Source organism: Leopardus geoffroyi, chromosome A2, assembly GCF_018350155.1.
Source record: "Leopardus geoffroyi isolate Oge1 chromosome A2, O.geoffroyi_Oge1_pat1.0, whole genome shotgun sequence".
Lineage (NCBI taxonomy): Eukaryota > Metazoa > Chordata > Mammalia > Carnivora > Felidae > Leopardus > Leopardus geoffroyi.
In genome coordinates, this window is record NC_059331.1 from 13,179,946 (window position 1) to 13,200,254 (window position 20,309).

Below are 20,309 nucleotides of genomic sequence, written 5' to 3' on the forward strand. Positions count from 1 at the left end.
AAGCTTCTCGAATGAACGAATGGATGGATGGATGGATGAATGAATGATCATTTGGGAAGGGTGGTCAAAGCGGAGGCCCAAGAGCCTGTCAACCACTTCGGTGCCCACGTCCCCAGCTCCCAAGACCTGAAGGGGCCAGCGGTGGCACACGAGGGGCGAGGGGGCTTCCGGGCGGGGTCTTCAGGTCTTCCGGTACGGCCCCTTTAAGGGGCGGGGCCAGTGGGGTGGGCGCTCGGAGCGTCAGTGCGGCGCGAAGATGGCGGCGGCGGCGGCGGCGGCGGCGGGCCCCGGGGCGACCCAGGCACCGAGCTCGCTGCTGCTCGTGGTGGGCGGCGAGTGCGGGTGCTCGGGGCTGCTTGCTTATGTGCTGGAGGAGCTCGAACGAGGTCGGGTTGGCCTGGGGCCACGGGGTGCGAGAGGCGGGCGCTGCCGCGCGTCTCGGCCCGAGGGTGGGGGGGGGGGGGCGGCGGCCGGGCTGGGGGCGGGGAGGCGATGGGCGGCGGCGGGATCCTGGGGGCCCAGAGGCTCGGTCTTCCTCACGGTTAGGCTTACGGCGCGGGCAGAAGCCTTGGGCGCGCACGGAGGAAGCGGTACCCGGGCCTGGATTGGGCTGCCTCGCCCCGCCCCGCCTCGGGTGTAGCCCGGGGACGGGACGGGGCCCGGGCTTTGGGACCCGCGCGATTGGGCAACACGGGCGACGGCTCGGCTTCCCGCCCAGTGGGCCCGCTGAGGGGAGGGTGGCGTCGCCTCGAAGCCCCGAGTCATAGCAGCTTGGATGTCCCGGAGGGAGGAGCTGGGATGGAGAGACTGGGCCTGGAGCCCCGGGGCCCACTTTCCGTTGCTCCACAAGGAGCGTGCTAATTGGGGTGTGGGCGGGCGCAGCCTGCCCAAGGGATTTGGCATCTGGGGAGATGAATCATGTAGGTGCACCTGCGAGGTTCACCTGCAGCCACTTGGCACAGGCGTCGTGCACCCCACACCGTGTTTGGAGGGCATTCATCCCCCCCCCCCCATTCAGATGGGCAGGGCCTTCGGTCTGGCGCCTGCAAAATGGAAAGGCAGCGCACATCTCTGCGTACTTGGGAATGTCGTCGTCTGTGCCCATGTCTTCTCCCACCTCCACCCCGCCCCGTGCGCAGGGATAGTGTGGAAACCACAGGTTCAGCTCTGCCCTCACGGTGCTAATAGTCTGATAGGGTGCAGGATCCAAAACGGGTGAGGACAAGTTTTAAGCTCGCAGGCTGTCAGGAGTGCTCAGAAGGATGCAAAGCGCTGAGGGCCTAAAGGGTGGGTCGGGAGACAGAGGGAAGGACCTCCTGAGAGCGGGAAGAGCTGGTGCAAAGGCCAGGAGGTGGGAACATTCCTGGCAGGGCTGAAGGGGCTGTGTGACAGTGGTGGGGGTGGGGAGATGACGGAGGGGACCAGGTGACTGTTCAGGAGGTGGGGGCTCTTTTGTTGATGTTGTGAATCTTCTCTGTGAAATGCCAAATTAACGCTTTGGGTCCCTTGGTGCGGATGCAGAGCACCTTAGGTGGTTTCGAGTCTGCAGGCTGTTGCATACAGGGGCAGGTTGAGGGGAAGGGGCTGGGATGGCTCCCACCTGCCAGATGCTAGTTAACTGAAACATTGCAGGAGCTGGAGAGCCTAGTTGACTTCCTGCCTCACTTCTCCGGCCACCACCCCCCTTGCCCCCAACAGGCATCCGGTCCTGGGACATTGACCCTGGCATTTGCAGCCTTGATGAGCAGCTCAAGATTTTCGTGTCCCGGCACTCTGCCACCTTCTCCAGCATCGTGAAAGGTGAGACTGGAGACCCCCCCCCCCATGTCCCAGCCGCTCCCCTTCATTGGGCAAGTGTTCTCTGAGTGCCAGCTGTGTGCCAGGCATGGGGGAGGGTTCGGATATGGCTGTAAACAACCACAGTAACAATACAGCCGAGATCTGTCAAGTTGGAGCAGGGCTGGGCCCCGACCAGCACTGCTAACTCCCTTGGTCATCAACTCTACACTTGGCAGGAACTCGTATTTTTGTCCCCGTTTTGCAGATGAGGCAGCTGAGGGGTGGGGGACAGGGAGACCTCCAGGAAGTGGGCTTTTTGGATGAGAGGCATCTGGGGGCTGATGTGTCAAGTGGAGGGAAGGGCCCAGGCAAGGTGAGAAGATATTTGGAAAGCGAGGGGCTGCTGAGTGGGCCTGGAGGGTAGAGTGTGGGCCCCGTGTGGCAGGGACTGTGTATGGTTTGTGGCTGTGACCCCTATACAGTAGGTGCTCAGTGGATGGGGAGCTGGGAGAGGAGCAAGATTGAGGGAGGGGTTGGGACGCCTGGGCCAGCCCCACACGGCCCAGGATGACCCACAGAACAGAGCAGCTAGTGGGCGGGTTCCGGGTATCACCGGCAGCCCCTCTTGCCTCAGCCAGCCCGTTGAGTCACCTCTAGGCCGCTGCAGGAGGGGAAGGAAGTGTCCTTCGCCTCATTGTCCCAGCGGTTCCTGGTGGCTTCCTGACCCCTCGCAGGATTTGGGGGCGGGAAGGGGCTGGAAATCCCATCGGTTCTGTGTGACCTTGGCGGCCATTTCCTCTCTCTGTGCCTTGGTTTCCCCACCGGAATGGGGCAATATCCGTGCATGATGATAAGCGTGTGATAAACTGATAAAGGTTGACCAGTGCCGAAAGGTCCTTGCCTCTCTAGCCTTAGGCCTGGTGCTCCATTTCCGAAACCTCTGGGCTCTGAGGGACAGACGAGGGTTCAGATCCCGGAATCATCCCCACTCCCCTCTTCCTGGCCCAGGAGGCCTCCCTGGCCCCATGCTCCCCCATGCTCCCCTCGCTCTAGCTTCTCCCGCCACTTCCTGATCCTCACTCGGAGCCCCGTCCTGCCTCAGAGCCCTTGCCCGTGTTTTGCCCTCCTCCTGGTGTACCTCGGTGGCCCTCCCTGGGCTCAGGCTCCTTACCTGTATGGGGTGACAGTGACGTCCCCCATAGGGCTGACTGCTGTGAATTGGGGCCTGTAAGCAGGGATGGCCTTGTTGTCACTGTTTCCAACGTGAGGCCTGCCAGTGCTGGTTTCCTGTTCTGGCCTCATCCTGACCCGCAGCTCTGCCACGTGCCTGTTGATTCTCAGATGACCCCCTGGCTGGGGTTTCCCGGAAGCAGAGTCCTGGAGGGGCTTGTGGCCGCCTGGGGTCACACAGGGAGGCAGGGCTCGACACCGGGACCGCCTGACCCTGTGCGCAAGGCCCAGCCCCAGACTCACGGAGCCCCATACCCCCACAGGCCAGCGGAGCCTGCACCACCGCGGAGACACCCTGGAGACACTGGTCCTCCTGAATCCATCAGACAAGTCCCTGTGCGACGAGGTAGGGAACAGTCATCCGCAGGGGGCAGGCTGTCGGGACCGGCACCATCCCAAGTCCTGACTTCCTGCGTCCCTGACTTTGTGCTGTTTGAAATTCTCTTGACACTCGGCAGCCTCACCCCCTCCTTCAGGAAGTCTCCCTGGATGGCCTCAGCTTCAGCTTGTCACCCCCTCGGAGGTGACGGTGGGAGGAACAGGTGAAGTCAGGAAAGACTGGAGTTTGCGAGGAAGGTCTGGAGGCAGGAAGGCGGGACTCGGCTGACGTTTGCATCTTGTGCCTCTCTCGCTAGCTGGGCCCCCCAGGAGTTGTCTGAATTGACTTTTTTTGTTGTTGTTGTTTTCTTTGTTTGTTTTTTAGTTTATTTATTTATTTTGAGAGAGAAAGTGCGTGAGAGCACAGAAGGGGCAGAGAGGGGGAGAGAGAGAATCCCAAGCAGGCTCTGTGCCGTCAGCTAAAACGAAGAGTCGGACGCTTAACAGACTGAGCCACCCTGGAGCCCCCGAATTGACTTCCTAATCCTTCTAATTCATGGACATCTTATGCCCTTCTCCTAGTTACCCATAGGAAAAATGAACAAGAGGAAGCCCAGGACGCCCCTCTAGAGACCCCGGTATAGGTAGATTCCTCTGATCAAAAATCCTCCGTTTTGTTCCCTCAAGGAGCTCTGAAGGAGATAGAGCCAGACAGAGATACACTCTTCTCCTTGGCCTTGAGGCTGGGCCAGAGAGAGAGTGGGCTCCAGGGAATCCAGAAAGGGTATGGGGGGCTTCTAGGAAGAGGAGGCCCCGGAGCCTGGCTTTGTAGGAAGAGCAGCAGGAATTTGTTGGGCGAAGGGTGTTGGGCTCAGCAGGAGGCCCGGAGGGTACCCTTCCAGCTTCTAGTTGAGTACTGGGGTGGGGACAGGGATTCGGGTGGTTGTATGTAGGTTTGGGGCTGGGAGCCCTCTCAAAGCAGGGTGTAGGCCTTGTCACGGCACAGAGTGGGGCCTTTAACAGTCTCCCCCTTCCTCAGCTCCGGAACCTTCTGCTGGACCCTGCCCCTCATAAGCTGCTGGTATTGGCTGGGCCCTGCCTGGAAGGGACAGGGGAGCTGCTGCTCCAGACGGGGGGCTTCTCGCCCCGCCACTTCCTCCAGGTCCTAGGGGACAAAGAGGTAAGCCATCTCCTCCTCGTCTTGCTTCCCCTGGCTCTGAGTTCGGGCTGTGTGGCCCTAGTGACCTGTCCCTCTCTGCACCCCATCCCTTCCTCTGTGGAGCAGCAGCAGTGACACATGTCCCTCCCATTGTCGGGCCCCAGTTCCCTCACCCACGACGGTGTGTGGTTTGAGGCTAGGCCTGTAGATCAGCAGACATCCCAGAGACCTCGAGTGGCACCCCAGCTTCCAGGTCCCAGCTGGGTAGGGTCCTTTCTAAAGTCCTTCGTCCGGGTGTGGCAAATGAACAAAGCCAGCCGATAAACCACCTTTTTCCGTTGTAGAGAGTGAGGTGACGACGGTGAGCTAAAAAGCAGAGGTGGGGAGCATGGAAGGTGTCCCTGGAGGGAGCTGTGCTGTAGAGAACAGCAAGTGCAAAGGCCTTGGGGCAGGGAGAGGGGGAGGGGAGGGGAGGGGAGGGAAGCAGGTGGTGAGTCAGGAGCATGTGTCTCTGCGACCGGGGTGGGGGGGATGGCTGGGTTTTGTCGTAATGGTGACGAGGGTCGGCCAAAGGACTCTCCCAGCCCCAGGAATCAAGATGGAGGGGCCCTTGCCCACTTTTCCCGAGGCGCTGGGTGTTGCCCGGCCCCAGGGGAATTCTTAACCGTCACCCCCGCCCCTCTGTAGATCCGGGATCTTCTGGCGTCCACACCCCCACCTGCAGACCTGCCGAAGCTCACCATCACCTGCCCAACCTTCGGTGACTGGGCCCAGCTGGCACCTGAGGTGCTGGGCCTCCAGGGCGCGCTCCGGGTGCAGTGGAACCCACCCGTGCAGCTGCCGGCTTCCGAGGGCCTGCGCCAGTTCCTGGAGTACGTGGCTGAGTCGCTGGAGGCCCCGTCTCCCTTTGAGCTGCTCGAGCCGCCAGCGTCCGTGGGCTTCCTCAGGCTCGCCCGGCCTTGCTGCTACATCTTCCCCGGCGGCCTCGGCGACGCCGCCTTCTTCGCCGTCAATGGCTTCACCGTGCTGGTCAACGGTGGCTCCAACCCCAAGTCGAGCTTTTGGAAGCTGGTGCGGCACCTGGACCGGGTGGACGCCGTGCTGGTGACCCACGCCGGCGCCGACAGCCTCCCGGGCCTCAACAGTCTTCTGCGGCGCAAGCTGGCCGAGCGAGATGAGGCGGCGGCCGGCGGGGGCTCCGGGGACGACAGGCTCCGCAGGCTCATCTCGCCCAACCTGGGGGTCGTGTTCCTCAACGCCCGCGTGGCCATCTCGCGTCTGGTGAGCGGCGAGGACGAGGCGGAGCTGGCCCTGAGCCTCTTGGCCCGGCTAGGCATCGCGCCCCTGACTCTGAACCGCGGGCCGCTCCCGGCCGAGCCCACCGTGCTCTTTCAGAAGATGGGCGTGGGCCGGCTGGACATGTATGTGCTGCACCCGCCCGCGGCTGGTGCTGACCGCTCGTCGGCCTCCGTGTGTGCCCTGCTGGTGTGGCACCCCGCGGGCCCCACCGAGAAGGTGGTGCGCGTGCTGTTCCCCGGCTGCACGCCTCCCGCCCGCCTCCTGGATGGCCTGGTCCGCCTGCAGCACCTGGGGTTCTTGCGAGAGCCTGTGGTGACCCCCCAGGACCTAGTGGGGCCTCGGCGAGCTGAGAGCAAGGAAAGCGTGGGCTCCCGGGACAGCTTAAGAAGAGAAGGCCGGACAACGGCACCGGCCAGGCCTGCCCCGGAGCGCCCTGTGGGGGCCCGGAAGGACCCGCCTCGAGTCGAGGCCCCCCGCAGGGCTGAGAAAGAAGCCAGGCTCCCCCGGGAGGTGAAGAAGGACCCCAAGCCAAGCGTCCCTCGGACCCAGCCCCAGGAGGTGCGCCGGGCAGCCTCCGCTTCGGTCAGCGTGAAGAAGGCGGGTGCCCAGGCCGCCCCCAGGCCCCGCAGGGCACCCAATATCGCCCGCCCGGGCGTCCCGCCGGCGGAGAACGGGCCCCACAGCCCCCCCAGCTTCCGCTGTGGAGAGGCCAGCCCGCCGCCGCCAGAGGCCTGCGGCTCCCCCGCCCCGCAGCTGGTGGCCACCCCCAGCCAGGAGAGCAGCCTGGAGCTGGGGCTGAGCCCGGCCGGGGAGGACGGCGGCACCTTGGAGGAGAAGACGCTGGAGCTGCTTTTGGGTGCCAGCACCCCCCGGCCGCGTACACCCTCGCCTACTGGAGCCCACCAGGGCCCGGCGGAGGGCAGCGGGCGGCTGTCGCTGAGCCCGCTGCGGGGCGGGGAGGCTGGGCCGGATGCCTCGCCCACGGTGACCACACCGTCACTGCCTGCCGAGGTGGGATCCCCGCACTCCACGGAGGTGGACGAGTCCCTGTCCGTCTCCTTCGAGCAGGTGCTGCCGCCGCCGCCTGCCTGCCGCGCGGGCGAGGCTGGGCTGAGCCTCCCCCTCCGCGGCCCCCGGGTACGGCGATCGGCCTCCCCGCACGACGTGGACCTGTGCCTGGTGTCACCCTGTGAGTTTGAGCACCGGAAGGCTGTGCCCGTGGCGCCCGTGCCCGCGTCCCCGGGCAGCTCTGATAGCAGTGCCCGGTCCCAGGAGCGGGCGGGGGCCCCGGGAGCTGAGGAGACCCCACCCACCTCCGTCAGCGAGTCCCTGCCCACCCTGTCTGACTCGGACCCCCTGCCTGCCGCCCCCGGCATCGCGGACTCGGATGAAGACATGGAGGGCGCAGGGGTCCCTCGCCGTGACCCGCTGCCCGAGCCCCTCAAGTTCCCCCCGCCGCTGCCCACCCCGCCCAGCATCTGCATGGTGGACCCCGAGGTGCTGCCCCCTGAGCAGGCCCGGCTGACGGAGGGCCACGGCCGCACCCGGAAGTCCGGGGTTCGCCCTCACCCCAGCACTGCCGCCTCCAAAGCCACTCCCGCGACCACTGCCAAAACCAAGGGACTGGCCGGTGGAGACCGGGCCGGTCGGCCCCTCAGCACCCGGAGCGAGCCCAGTGACAAGGGAGGTCGGGCACCCCTGTCCAGAAAGTCCTCGGTCCCCAAGACGACCACTCGGGGCCCATCCGGTAAGTACCCAGGGGCTGGAGTGCTACAGCAGGGTTACCGGCCCAAGTCATTGTTCCCTGTTTGCTGTGTGGCCTCAGCCACGCCTGCCACCCTCTCTGGGCGTCAGTTTCTCCTACAAAATGGAAGCTCTGGCTCGCTTGTAATTCCGAGGCATTCAAGCAGTGCCACCCACGGAAGCGTAACGTGAGCACATCTGTCATCATGAGGTCGCTAGTGCCACAGCGAGTAGAAACGGGTGAAATTAATTTTAATGGTATATGTAACCTGTTTGCGTAGAGATTCCCAAGCCCCCCACCACCAGGCTCAGTGTTGCAGTCAGGACTCGGGATGCAGTCCTACTCCTGGCTCAGCTGTGTTGGAGCAAAAGGATACAGAACAGAATCGGCAAAGAGAAGGGGCACGGGGAGGGGAGCTCCTGGGGGGGGGAGGGCAGGCACAGGCTTGTAGAGTCATCTCCCAGTGGGGTCCCACCGTGTGCTTAATGCCCGAGCAGCGTGCCCTGGTGACCCATACGAGGTGGTGTCCACCAGGGATGCTCGTTAGAGACTGAGCGCCCAGGGTGTTGCTGGTCGCGTTGGCACCCTCTGCCTGACATGTGCCAACATCCCAGACTCCTCAGCAAGGGTGAAGCAGGCGTTCAGCCTGAGCCACGTTGCTGCGGAGCAAACAGGTGCGGTGAGCCACTCTTGTCACTTAGGGGTGGGAACCTTTCTGAAATCCAGGCTCCCCAGACTCCAGCCAGGGCCACCCCGTAAGCAGACCTATCTAAGGATAGCAGTTTTAGGTACGCTGCGGTAACTTTTCTTCCCGGTTTTCCTTAGTTGTGATGAGATCTCTTAGCAGGACATTTAGCACCTTAGCCATTGCTTAACGCGTAGCGTTAAGTACGTTCGCATTGCTGTGCAACCAGCCCCACCAATTGGTCTCCAGGGCTCCTTTTTCTCTTGCAAAACTGAAACTCTGTCCCCGTTAAAAACTAATTCCCACTCCTCCTCTCCCAATCCCTGGCACCCTCTGGTTCTGCTTTCTGTTTCTATGAATCTGACTCCTCTCGGGACCTCCTGCAAGTGAAATCATACTATATTTATCTTTTGTGACTGGTTTATTTCACTTAGTATCGTGTCTCCATGGTCCATTCACGTTGTAGCCTGTGTCATAATTCTCTTCACCTTTTTTTCGTTTTTAAGAATTTCCTTCCTTTTTAAGGCTGAATAATACCGTGTTGCACGGATGGACCAAATTTTGTTTATCCGTTCACCCACTGATGGAGTCTTGGGTTACTTCTGCCTTTTGGCTACTGTTGAATAATGCTGGTATGAACGTGACTGGACAAATATCTCGTGGAGACCTTACTTTCAACTCTTTGGGGCATATTCGCAGAAGTGGGATTGCTGGATCACGGTAATTCCGTTTTTGAGTTTTTAAGCAACCACTGTGCTGTTTTCGACAATGGCTGCACCATTTTACATTGCCACCAGCCGTGCAAAAAAGGTTCCAGTTTCTCCACATCCTCGCCAGCACTTGTTATTTTTTGAGTTAGCCACCTGATGAGTGTGAGGTGACCCCTCGTGGTGGTTTCGATTTACATTTCCCGAATTAATGACGTTGAGCATCTTTTCGTGTGCTGTCGGCCATTTATATACCTTTTTTTGGAGAAATGTCTGTTCAGGTCTTTTGCCCCTTTTTGAATCGGGCAGTCTTTTTGTTGTTGGGTTATGAGAGTTCTGTATATATTGTGGATATTAACCCTTTGTCAGGTATATGATCTGCAAATATTTTTTTTCCCATTCTGTGGGATTGCCTTTTTATTCTGTTGATCGTGTTCTTTGCACAGAAGTTTGTAATCGTCGTAAAATCCAGTTTGGCTTTTTTTTCTGCCTGTGCTTTTGTTGTCACATCCAAAAAATCATTGCTAAATCCAGTCGGGTGAAGCTTTTGCTTTGTTCTAAGAGTTTTATGGTTTCAGCGCTCACATTTTGTTCCAGGATAAATTGAGTTAATTTTTGTCTGTGGTGCTGAATAAGGGTTCAATTTCATTGTTTTGTACGTAGACCTCCGATTTTCCCAGCACCATTGGTGGAAAAGACGGTCCTTTCTCCTCTGATGGTCTCGGCATCGTTGTCAGAAATCATCTCATCACATACGTGAGGGTTTATTTCTGGGCTTTCTGTTCCATTGGCCTATCATGTGTCTGTCTTTTTTTTTTTTTTTTTTTTTTTTTTTAATGTTTATTTACTTTTTAGAGAGAGAGAGAGAGGAAGGGCCAGAGAGAGAGGGAGACACAGAATCCGAAACAGGCTCCAGGCTCTGAGGTGTCAGCCCAGAGCCTGACGCGGGGCTCAAACTCACGGACCGCGAGATCATGACCTGAGCTGAAGTCAGACGCTTAACCGACTAAGCCACCCAGGCGCCCCTATCATGTGTCTGTCTTTATGTCAACACCACACTGTCTTGATTACTGTCCCTTTACCATAAGTTTACAGATCAGGAAGTGTGAGTCCTCCAACTTTGTTCTTCAACATTGTCTTGCCTCCTGGAATCTGTTGAGATTCCATATGAATTTTAGGATGGTTTTTCTATTTCTGCAAAAAGCCATCGCTGGCACTTTGATCGTGACAGCACCGAATCTGTAGTTTGCCTCAGGTAGTGTCATCGGCTCGGCGGATATTAAGTCTCCTAATCCACAAATATGGGATGTCCTTTCTGTGAATTTTTATGTTTTCATTTCTTTCAGCGGTGTTTTTTAGTTTTCGTGTATTTTGTTTTCTTGGCTAAATTAATCCCTAAGTACTTTATTCTATGTTAATACTATCGTAAAGACAGTTGTTTTCTTAGTTTCCTTTTCAAATCGTTCACCATTAGTATATAGAAGCATAATTGGTTTGTGTGTGTTGGTTTTGTGTCCAGCTACTTTGCCGAATACATCTATCTAACAGATTTTGTGTGTGTGTGTGCGCGCGCATCATCTTAGAGTTTTCTACACGTAAGAGCGTGTCATCTGTGATCAGAGATAACTTTAATTTTTTCTTTTCTTTTTTTTTAAATTTTTTTTAACGTTTATTTATTTTTGAGACAGAGAGAGACAGAGCATGAATGGGGGAGGATCAGAGAGAGAAGGAGACACAGAATCCGAAACAGGCTCCAGGCTCTGAGCTGTCAGCACAGAGCCCGATGCGGGGCTTGAACTCACGGACCACGAGATCATGACCTGAGCCGCAGTCGGACGCTTAACTGACTGAGCCACCCAGGCGCCCCTAATTTTTTCTTTTCTAACATAGATATCTTTTCTTTTTCTTGCCTGATTGCTCTGGCTAGCACTCCTAGTACGGTGTTGACTCTAAGTGGCAAAAGCCAACATTCTTGCCTTGTTCCTGCTCTTAGAAAAAAAGCTGATAGTCTTTCACCATTGGGTATGATGTGAGCTGTGAGTTTTTCATACATGGCTCATGTTATGTTGAGGCAGTTTCATGCTATTCATAGTTTGTTGAGGGTTTTTATCACGAAAGAGTGTTGAATTTTGTCAAATGCCTTTCTGCAATAGTTGAAATGATTGCGTTGTGTTATTCATTCTGTTAATGTGGCCTATTATATTGATTTATCTTTTCCTTTTAAGACTTTATTTTTAAGTAACCTCTACACCCAACGTGTGGGGCTCAAACTCACGACCCTGAGATCAAGAGTCGCATACTCTACCTACCAAGCCAGCTAGGCAGCCCATATGTGTGTGTGTGTACGTACACGTACATACTTTTTTTTTTTTTTTTTTTTAAGATTTCATTTTTTGGAGTGGAGTGTCTGGGTGGCTCAGTCGGTTAGGTGTCCGACCATGAGGTCATGATCTCATGGTCCGGGAGTTCAAGCCCTGCACCAGGCTCTGTGCTGACAGCTGGGAGCCTGGAGCCTGTTTCAGATTCTGTGTCTCCCTCTCTCTCTCTGCCCCTCTCCTGCTTGCATTCTGTCTCTGTCTCTCAAAAATAAATAAACATTAAAAAAATGGTTTTTAATTTCATTTTTAAGTAATCTCTACACCAAACGTGTGGCTATGTTGATTTTTCATATGTGGAACCATCCCTGCATCCCAGGGATTCCCACTTGACCAGTGTCTGATCCTCTTAATATGCTGCTGAATTTGGCTCGCTAATATCTGCTGAAGATTTTTGCATCAAGGTTCATAAGGGATATTGGTCTGTAGTTTTCTTTTCTTCATAGTGTCTTTGACCTTGGTATCAGGGCAACACTGGCCTCCTAGAATGAGTTAGGACGTGTTCCCTGCTCTTCAGTATTTTTGGAAAAGTCAGAGAGGGATCGATGTTAGTTCTTCTTTAAATGTTTGGTAGAAACAGGCTCAGGAGGATTTTGATTACTGATTCAATCTCCTTACTATTGATAGATCTGTTTAGCTTTTCTGTTTCTTTGTGATTCAGTCTTTGGTAGGTTTTGTGTTTCTGGGCATTTGTATGTTTCTTCTTGGCTATGCAGTTTCTTGTTTGTACAGCTGTTCAGAGTACTCTCATCATGCTTTTTATGTCTGTAGAGTAGGTAGTAGTGTCCCCCTCTTATTTCTGAGCTTATCAAGTTGAGTCTTCTCGCTTTTTTCTTAGTCTAGCGAAAAGGCTGTCAGTTTTGTTAATCTTTTTAATTTTTTTTTTTAACGTTTATTTATTTTTGAGACAGAGAGAGAGACAGAACATGAATGGGAGAGGGTCAGAGAGAGAGACACACACACAGAATCTGAAACAGGCTTCAGGCTCTGAGCTGTCAGCACAGAGCCCGACGCGGGGCTCGAACTCACCGACTGCGAGATCGTGACCTGAGCCGAAGTCAGACGCTCAACTGACTGAGCCACCCAGGCACCCCCAGTTTTGTTAATGTCTTTGAAGGACCAACTCGTGGTTTTGTTGGTTATCTTTTGTGTTTTTCATTCTCAATTAAAAAAAAAAATTTTTTTTAACGTTTATTCATTTTTGAGAGACAGAGAGAGACAGAGCATGAGCAGGGAAGGGACAGAGAGTGAGGGAGACACAGAATCCAAAGCAGACTCCAGGCTCTGGGCTGTCAGCACAGAGCCCGATGCGGGGCTCGAACTCAAGAACTGCGAGATCATGACCTAAGCCAAAGTCGGACGCTCAACTGACCGAGCCACCCAGGCACCCCTCTATTCTCAATTTTTAAAATCTCTGCTCTAATCTTTATCATTTCCTCTCCTCTGTTAGCTTCAGATTTACTTTTGTTCTTTTCTGGTTCCTTAGGTTAATAGTTAGGTTGTTGCATGGGGATCTTCTTTTTTAATATAAACATTTATACATAGAAACTTGCCTTTTATCTCTGCTCTCTCTCAAAGCGATTCTCTTTCAGCAGTTGGACTATTCGTGTGTCTCAATGTGTGTCATCCTACTTGGAATTTGTTGAGCTTCTTGGACGTTTACTAACGCCATTCATCAAACATGGGAAGTGTGGGGCCATTATTTCTTCAAATAATCATTCTGCCCCTTTCCTCCCGGGACTCCACATGTGTATGTCGGCCCTCTCGATGGTGTCTCACAAATCCCTCACGCTGCCGTTCACTTTCTTCGGTCCTTATTTTTCCCTGTTCCTCCAACTTGATAATTGCTGTTGTCCTATCAGTAATCACTGTTCACATCATGAATTGAATTCCTCTGGTGAGTTTTTCATTTCGGTTATTGTACTTTTTAGCTGCAGGATCTTCTTTTGGTTTATTGTTAAATTTTCTCTGCCCTTAGTGATGTTTCTGTTTTTATTCACACAACGTTTTCTTGCATGTCTTCCTTTCTGTGAGCATTTTTAAGTTGGTTTAAAGTCTTTGTTCAGTAAGCCCACCATCTGGCCTTTCTCAGGAGTGGTTTCTGTTGATTTTTTCTTTTCTTTTTTTTTTTTTTTTTTTTTTACCTTGGGCTATACTTTTCCTGTTTCTTTGTTCGCCTTGTGATTTTTGCTGTTGTTGAAAACTGGACATTTGAGTTTAATAATGTGTTAACTCCAGAGATCCAAATCTCCCCCTTCCCCAGGGGGAAGGTTTGTGTGGCTTCTTGGTTTAAAATGTTTTTTTTTTTTTAATGTTTGTTTATTTTTGAGAGAGACAGAGTGTGAGCGGGGGAGGGGCAGAGAGCGAGAGGAAGACACTGAATCTGAAGCAGGTTCCAGGCTCCGAGCTGTCAGCCCAGAGCCCGACGCGGGGCTCGAACCCACAAGCCGCGAGATCATGACCTGAGCCGAAGTCGGACGCTTAACCGACTGAGCCACCCAGGCGCCCTTTCTTTGTTTAATTATCATGTGCTGTTTCTGTTTTCATGAGCCTGCACCTTTCTGGGTATGTGTGGTGATTTTCCCAAATCTCCCATATATACAGTGGCTTTTTTTTTTTATTATTAAGTTTTTAATTTTTATTTTTTTTTATTTTTTTTATTTTTAAAAAAAAATTTTTTTTTTTCAACGTTTATTTATTTTTGGGACAGAGAGAGACAGAGCATGAACGGGGGAGGGGCAGAGAGAGAGGGAGATACAGATTCGGAAACAGGCTCCAGGCTCCGAGCCATCAGCCCAGAGCCTGACGCGGGGCTCGAACTCCCGGACTGCGAGATCGTGACCTGGCTGAAGTCGGACGCTTAACCGACTGCGCCACCCAGGCGCCCCAAGTTTTTAATTTTAATTCCAGTATAGTTAACAGCTATATGAGTTTCAGGTGTAGAGGATAACGATTCCATGCGGTGGCTTTTGATTTTTTTTTTTTTTTTTTTTCAACGTTTATTTATTTTTGGGACAGAGAGAGACAGAGCATGAACGGGGGAGGGGCAGAGAGAGAGGGAGACACAGAATCGGAAACAGGCTCCAGGCTCTGAGCCCTCAGCCCAGAGCCTGACGCGGGGCTCAAACTCACGGACCGCGAGATCGTGACCTGGCTGAAGTCGGACGCTTAACCGACTGCGCCATCCAGGCGCCCCCCATGTGGTGGCTTTTGAACGGCTTAGTCCTTACGTGTCTGGCTCCTTAAAAGGGGAAAAAGTGAAAAATGAAGTGGGGAGGGGTAGATGGGAGAAAAGGAGAAAAAAATGTTCCCGTTCTCTCGATCTCCTGGAAGTCAGGGAGAGGCTGCCAGCACGACTCTTGTCTGGAAGGGGAGACGGATTCCCGGTGCTTCCCAGCTGCATCGTCATCCCCTGGGTCCTCCTGCCGAGTTCATACTCTGTACGCGTGCTATGATCGCAGAATATTCCAACATGCCGTCGCTATGAAAGATGACTAGCTAATTCCCCTTCTCGTGGCCACGCTGAGTCTTAGGTGCCTGGTGTGTGCTTTGCACCGAGCCCCAGCTCGTGTCAGCTCGTCCCTGCCACGTTCCGGTGCTCGGTGACCACGGTGGAGGGCACTGCGGGCCTGGAAGTACCAGGGGTGGTGGGAAAGCAGCGGTGATGACTTCAGCTGGTGTCCCCGAGTGCTTGCTCACCGGTTGCAGGTGCCTTGGTGGCCCTGCTCTTCGGAAGCTGACCGATGTCCCAGGCTTCTCTCGCCCCGTGGTTTGTCATTAGTTCCCAGCCTCGGTGCCCCCCCTGAGCCGCCCCCTCTTATCCTCGTTGGGCACTTTCCGGGAGAGACACCTGATGGGCCCCTGTGAGCTTTAGCAGCTCAGGGGTCCCCAGCCCAGAGTGGCTACCCAGGCCTGTGGCCGAGGCTGGCACCTGGAGGCTGGGAGTCATCTGAGCCCCTGTGTGCCTGGGCGTTTGGCCCCTTGAGGGTCTCCTTCTCCCACTGCCTCGGACAGACTGACCCTCTGCTAGTGTCAGCAGACTGTGTCTTAAAAGTGCCAGAGGGTAAACGTTGCCAGCTTTGCAGGCCAGGTGGTCTCTGTCCCAACAACTCGACTCCGTGCCGCGGCAGAACAGCAGCTTCGTATGGAACCCAAAGGGCGTTCCGGTAAAACTGCGTTTACGAAAGCAGGCGCTGCTGTAGTTGGCCGGTCCCTGCCCCACCCCGTCCTCCTGTCCTGTGGCCTCTGCCCATGTTCCCCTTGTCTGGCTGTTCCGCCTCTGCTGCTCCTTTCTCCCTTGGGCTCGTCACGGCCGTGGCGGCTTTCTCTTCTTGAGACTTAAGATCCTCACCGTCACTGTTCCCAGCTATGAGTGAGGGATGCCGCCTGCCCAAAGCTAGGGGATTCACTCACCCCACAGATGCCGCGGCAGCCCTCTGGGCCCACGCCCTGAGCCAGGCAGTGTTTACTGTCCAAAGATGTCAAGCATCTGGCCGGTTTCCCGTGCCTCAGATCCCGATTTGTCCTCAATTGATTATGATTATGAGATACTCGCCTGGGACCGGTGGCCTCATTCCCCTTTGCGTAAGCTCTAGGTTCAGGGCCACGGATGAGGCTCTGAAAGCAATGCCACGTCCAGTCTCCCTCTTGCAATTCTGTCCTTCCCACACCCGCTCTGTCTCCCCATTGCCCTTGGGGGCAGGGATTTTTGTCTGCCTGGGTCACTGGCACGTCCCCAGTGCCTAATGCCCGGGAGGACTTGATAAATGCCCTTTGAGTAATTGAGCAGATGGATGCCGCAGAAGCAGCAGATTGTTCTAGATACTGGCTGCCTTGGGAGCTTAAGCTCTAAAACCCCGTCTTTCTGGAAGCCCTCCCTGTGATTGCCTCCTCCTACCCTCCTTACCTCTGGCCCTGGGTATGTCTGTGTCCAGGGACCAGCCAGGGAGGGTCCAAGCACTGAGGATATGGCCAGGGGTCTTTGCAGAGTTCGTTGAGTAACTTCCCATGCCAAGGAGAGCTTTAAGACAGTGAGATCCTTGAGGAGGGAGCCACTCAGAGAGATGTAGACAGAGGTGGGAGCCCCTTCCCAGGCCCTGGGTCCCAGGAGCTCAGGTCTGACCCTGTCCTTCTTGCCCGCAGGGTCAGCTGGCAGCCGACCAGGTGGGTCAGCAGCCCCTCCCGGCTCCCCCGTCTACCTCGACCTGGCCTACCTGCCCAGCGGGAGCAGCGCCCGGCTGGTGGACGAGGAATTCTTCCGAAGGGTGCGTGCGCTCTGTTACGTCATCAGCGGCCAGGACCAGCGCAAGGAAGAGGGCATGAGGGCTGTCCTGGACGCACTGCTGGCCGGCAAGCAGCAATGGGACCGTGACCTCCAGGTGTGTGACCACCCCGGGGCCCCAGACAGTTTTGGCACGAGGTCTGGCCGCACACCTCCTGGCGTGTTCCTGTTGAACTTAGTCCTGGGAGGTCTGTGTGACCTTCACCCGCCCACAGAAGAGGGAGTAGGGCTCAGAGAGCCCGAGCTGTGTCCCCAAGGCCACGGAAATGAAGGCAGGTTCACGGGTCCCACCAGCTCTCAGGACTCTGTTCCCGTTGTCCCCTCCGTCTGGAGCAGCCTGGATGAGGGTGCAGGACGGGCCCGGTTTGATCCGCTTCCCTGACTCCTGGGCTCTTAACCATCCCAGTCACGAGAATTGGCCAGGAGGAGTAGGCGAGGTGTCCACGTAGCTGCGAAAGTTGAGAATTGATCCTGTGGGCTGGGGTTGTTCCCCAAGGAGGCCTTGAAGCACATCCTTGAAGGGTGACGCAAGTCTGGCTTGAAGGTGCCTGGCCACCCATCCGGCGTGTGAGGTGCCGACGCCCAGCCTCTCAGGGAGCATGCGCAGCCCCTGTTCCCCCCCCCCACGCCCCCTGCCACCGCACAGCTTGTCGGGAGCCAGGACGGAGGGTTCCGGGCACCGGGCGGAGGTAGGGCAAACTCGGTGTGTGCAAGGGAGGAGCCGGAGAGGGGCCCGGGTCCTTTGGGTGCCGTGGGGACAGGAAAGGACCTCAGGGATGGGTGGGTACAGACATCCAGGTGAGAGCTAAGGGAAGCAGAGCAATTGTGGTCAGAGAAGAAGGGTCTCAGATGCCGAGGGTGGAGCAGGGCCTGGGCCCAGAGGTCACAGGTGCTCCCCCTCACCGTCAGCCCGTCTGTCCCACCCACAGGTGACCCTGATCCCCACCTTCGATTCCGCGGCCATGCATGAGTGGTACGAGGAGACACATGCCCGGCACCAGGCGCTGGGCATCACCGTGCTGGGCAGCAACAGCACCGTGTCCATGCAGGACGAGGCCTTCCCCGCCTGCAAGGTCGAGTTCTAGCTCGGCGTCTGACACCCGCCCCCGCGGCCCGGCATCCGCCCCGACCCTGAGATTCACCTGCGTCACAAATAAACCAGGTACTCCACCCGGCTGTGGCCTCAGTTCCTTCCGCTGGCGGGAGACTTGGCAGCCTCCGGGACGGTCACCGCCGCCGTGTCGGCCCCCAGGTCAGGCGTGCTCCGGCCTCCATGTCGCAGGCCGGAAAAGCCAGGCCCGGGGAGGGGGGGTGCCTTTCCGGTAGTGACCGCCGGCAGCCGGTGCCCGCTGCTGACCGCGGCCCTCCGGCCCGACCCGGCAAGCGTGAGAGGCCGATTTTTACTGGAGGGGAAGCTGGAACCCCTGAGGACAGCCGGACTCCACTCTGCCACACAAACCGGCCAGGGACAGGGTGAGACTGGAACCCCAGGCTCTGTGCTCCAAAGTGATAGAACAGGTCACTCTGCGTTCCTAGAGATACCTCATGCTCGTGGCAGGAGAGTCACATGCCACAGGGAGGTCTTAGAGGAGAACCTGAAACCCAGAGATTACAAAACATCCATTCCCGAAGAACCCCTTGCCTGCTGTCTGCACGCATGGAGATAACCTAGCTAGAACGTTAGACGAGGTGCCCTGCGTCCTGGCTTGAACGGCGACCCGAAAAGCGTACGTCTGAGCCCTGACACCTGGTATCTGTGAGTGTGACTGTATCTGGAGAAGGGGATTTTCAGATGCAGTTAAGTGAAGGCTCTTGAGATTCTCTGGATGGGCCCTAAATCCAATGACGCGCGTCCTTATAAGAGACAGAGGAGGTGACACAGAGGGGAAGAGCACGCGGAGATGGAGGCAGAGACTGGGGTGATGGGGTGATGGGGCCACAGCCGAGGAATGCTGCAGCCCCAGAAGCTGGTGAGGAGTGATTGTCCCCTAGAACTTTCTGAAGGAACCGACCCTGTGCACACCTTGATTTCAGAGCTGGGCCTCCAGAACTGCAAGAATGAACTGTTGTGTGTGGCACCTTGTGACGGTCCCGGGAGATGTTCTGAGCCGGTCGGCACACGGCTCGCTCCCCCGGACACGGCGGCCTGAGTCCCTGTGCGTGGCCGTGTAGGTGTCCTGGTACAGACTCCTTCCTCCGGCCGTCTCGGTCCCCGGCTCGGCGCGTCCAGGCTGCTGTGGCACAATACCAGGCGGCTTCCCCGACAGACGCTTCCTTCCCGCAGCTCCAGAGGCTGGACGGTTGAGACCAGGGTGCATCAGGGTGCCAGGGGTCGGCCGAGGGCAGGCCCTCCGGCTTCCAGATGGCTGCCTTCTGGCTGTGTCCCCGCGTGGACAGGGAGGGGGCGTGGGGGCACATCCTCTCACGGCCCCTCCTTCGGCAGCACCAACCCGGGGATGGGACCCCACCCCCCTGACCCCCGCGACCTAACGCTCTCCCGAAGCGCCCCCCTCCAGACACCATCACGAAGGGGAGTGGGGCTCACGCATAGGAAATGAGGGGGTGTTTTGCACTAGTTAGGGCTCAGCCGATCAATGACTAGTGTCGTGGTTGGACTGGCCTTTGTGGTTCTGCTTACAAGACGCCCTTCCGCCGGACACCCATCGGGAAACTGAAAAAAAATAAAGGTTTCTCGCTTACCAGACCTGGAGATCACCCAGCGCCCCCAGGGCCACATAGTGAGAGGGGAAAGGGGGGACTGAGACAGAGCTGCTAGTTCACTGGCTGGGCCTCTGCTCTTACTGGGTCCAGGATGGGAGCCCAGGGTTTACAGGGCTCATTGTTTCTTGGTAAACTTAAAACCTCCCAGTGGGAATTTAAAGCGATGGGAGGGCGCAAAAACAAAAAACGAGTGGCCCCAAAGGCCAGTTACCAAAATCAACCAAGACCTCTAAAACAAGGAGCCACAGTCGGGGCAGGCGGCCTCTTTCTCTAGAGGCGTGGCTGGCGAGTAGGTTCATTCCAGCTACCATCTTTGAAGAGGATGCCTGGGCGATCAAAGCTTACGTCCCGCACTCGCATCACAAGAAGGAAACAAACTGGCCTTACCCCAGAGGGGGCACACAATTCCGTCTGGAGCTGGCAGGGCCTCAGCAGGCAGGGACACATCTTGTCTACCAAGGGTTGGTTTGTGGGACCTGACTGCTTCGTGTGGGAGCCACCGAACCGGCGTCTGGCCGCCTTCCTGTGGGATGTCGGGACTTGACAAGGCCGGGCATCAGGAAGGGCAGGTGGACGCCAAGGGAACCTGCGTGGGCGCCCACAGGGACAGGACCCACAAGGGCACCGTGGGTGAGGCCGCGACCAAGGTCAATGCGCACACGGCCGGGGACAGGTGCGGCAGCCGCCTGGGGAGCTCCCCAGCGCCTGGGACCTGGGTCTGTAACCCTGCGCCCTCCGTCCCGTGTCCCGTTTACCGGGAAAGCGGAAGTGCTGGGATCCGAGCGCCCCCCCCCCCCCCCCCCCCCCCCCCCCCCCCCCCCCCCCGGCCAGGCGTGTCCTTCGCAAAGCTGCGCATGCGCATGCGGGTTAGGGGTACGGCCCGGCCCTTTGTCTTGCCTTTTCCTGTTGCGGGTAAGGGTGGGCTTCTTCGCTCAGGGCCTGGGGGCCGGCCGCTGTTTATAACACTGCCCGAGGTGACATTTTGGCCAGACTGCCCTGTGGCAGGTGCTG

General features: G+C 56.7%; 1 protein-coding gene across 2 annotated transcripts; it reads left to right on the plus strand.

The window, feature by feature from the left end:
• Positions 1-224: 224 nt before the first annotated feature.
• MAP1S (microtubule associated protein 1S) lies at positions 225-18,461 on the plus strand. 2 transcript variants are annotated; one of them, XR_006716721.1, is made up of 8 exons: positions 231-386; positions 1,699-1,800; positions 3,273-3,355; positions 4,367-4,507; positions 5,174-7,532; positions 16,439-16,674; positions 17,507-17,739; positions 18,114-18,461. XR_006716721.1 is itself a non-coding variant. In XM_045496577.1 (7 exons), the coding sequence occupies exons 1-7, from the start codon at positions 257-259 to the stop codon at positions 17,660-17,662; spliced, it is 3,207 nt and encodes a 1,068-aa protein (XP_045352533.1). In that variant the 5' UTR covers positions 225-256; the 3' UTR covers positions 17,663-17,747. The 2 variants fall into 2 exon arrangements, 1 of the variants encoding a protein (XP_045352533.1); XM_045496577.1 differs by lacking the exon at positions 18,114-18,461 and having other exon boundaries at positions 225-386; positions 17,507-17,747.
• Positions 18,462-20,309: the final 1,848 nt, after the last annotated feature.

Bases quoted from the DNA above. Each gene is read 5' to 3' on its own strand.
- MAP1S (XM_045496577.1), top strand. From the start codon at position 257: ATGGCGGCGGCGGCGGCGGCGGCGGCGGGCCCCGGGGCGACCCAGGCA. The intron at 387-1,698 runs GTCGGGTTGGCC...TGCCCCCAACAG, and splicing joins GCTGGAGGAGCTCGAACGAG to GCATCCGGTCCTGGGACATT. The intron at 1,801-3,272 runs GTGAGACTGGAG...ATACCCCCACAG, and splicing joins CTTCTCCAGCATCGTGAAAG to GCCAGCGGAGCCTGCACCAC.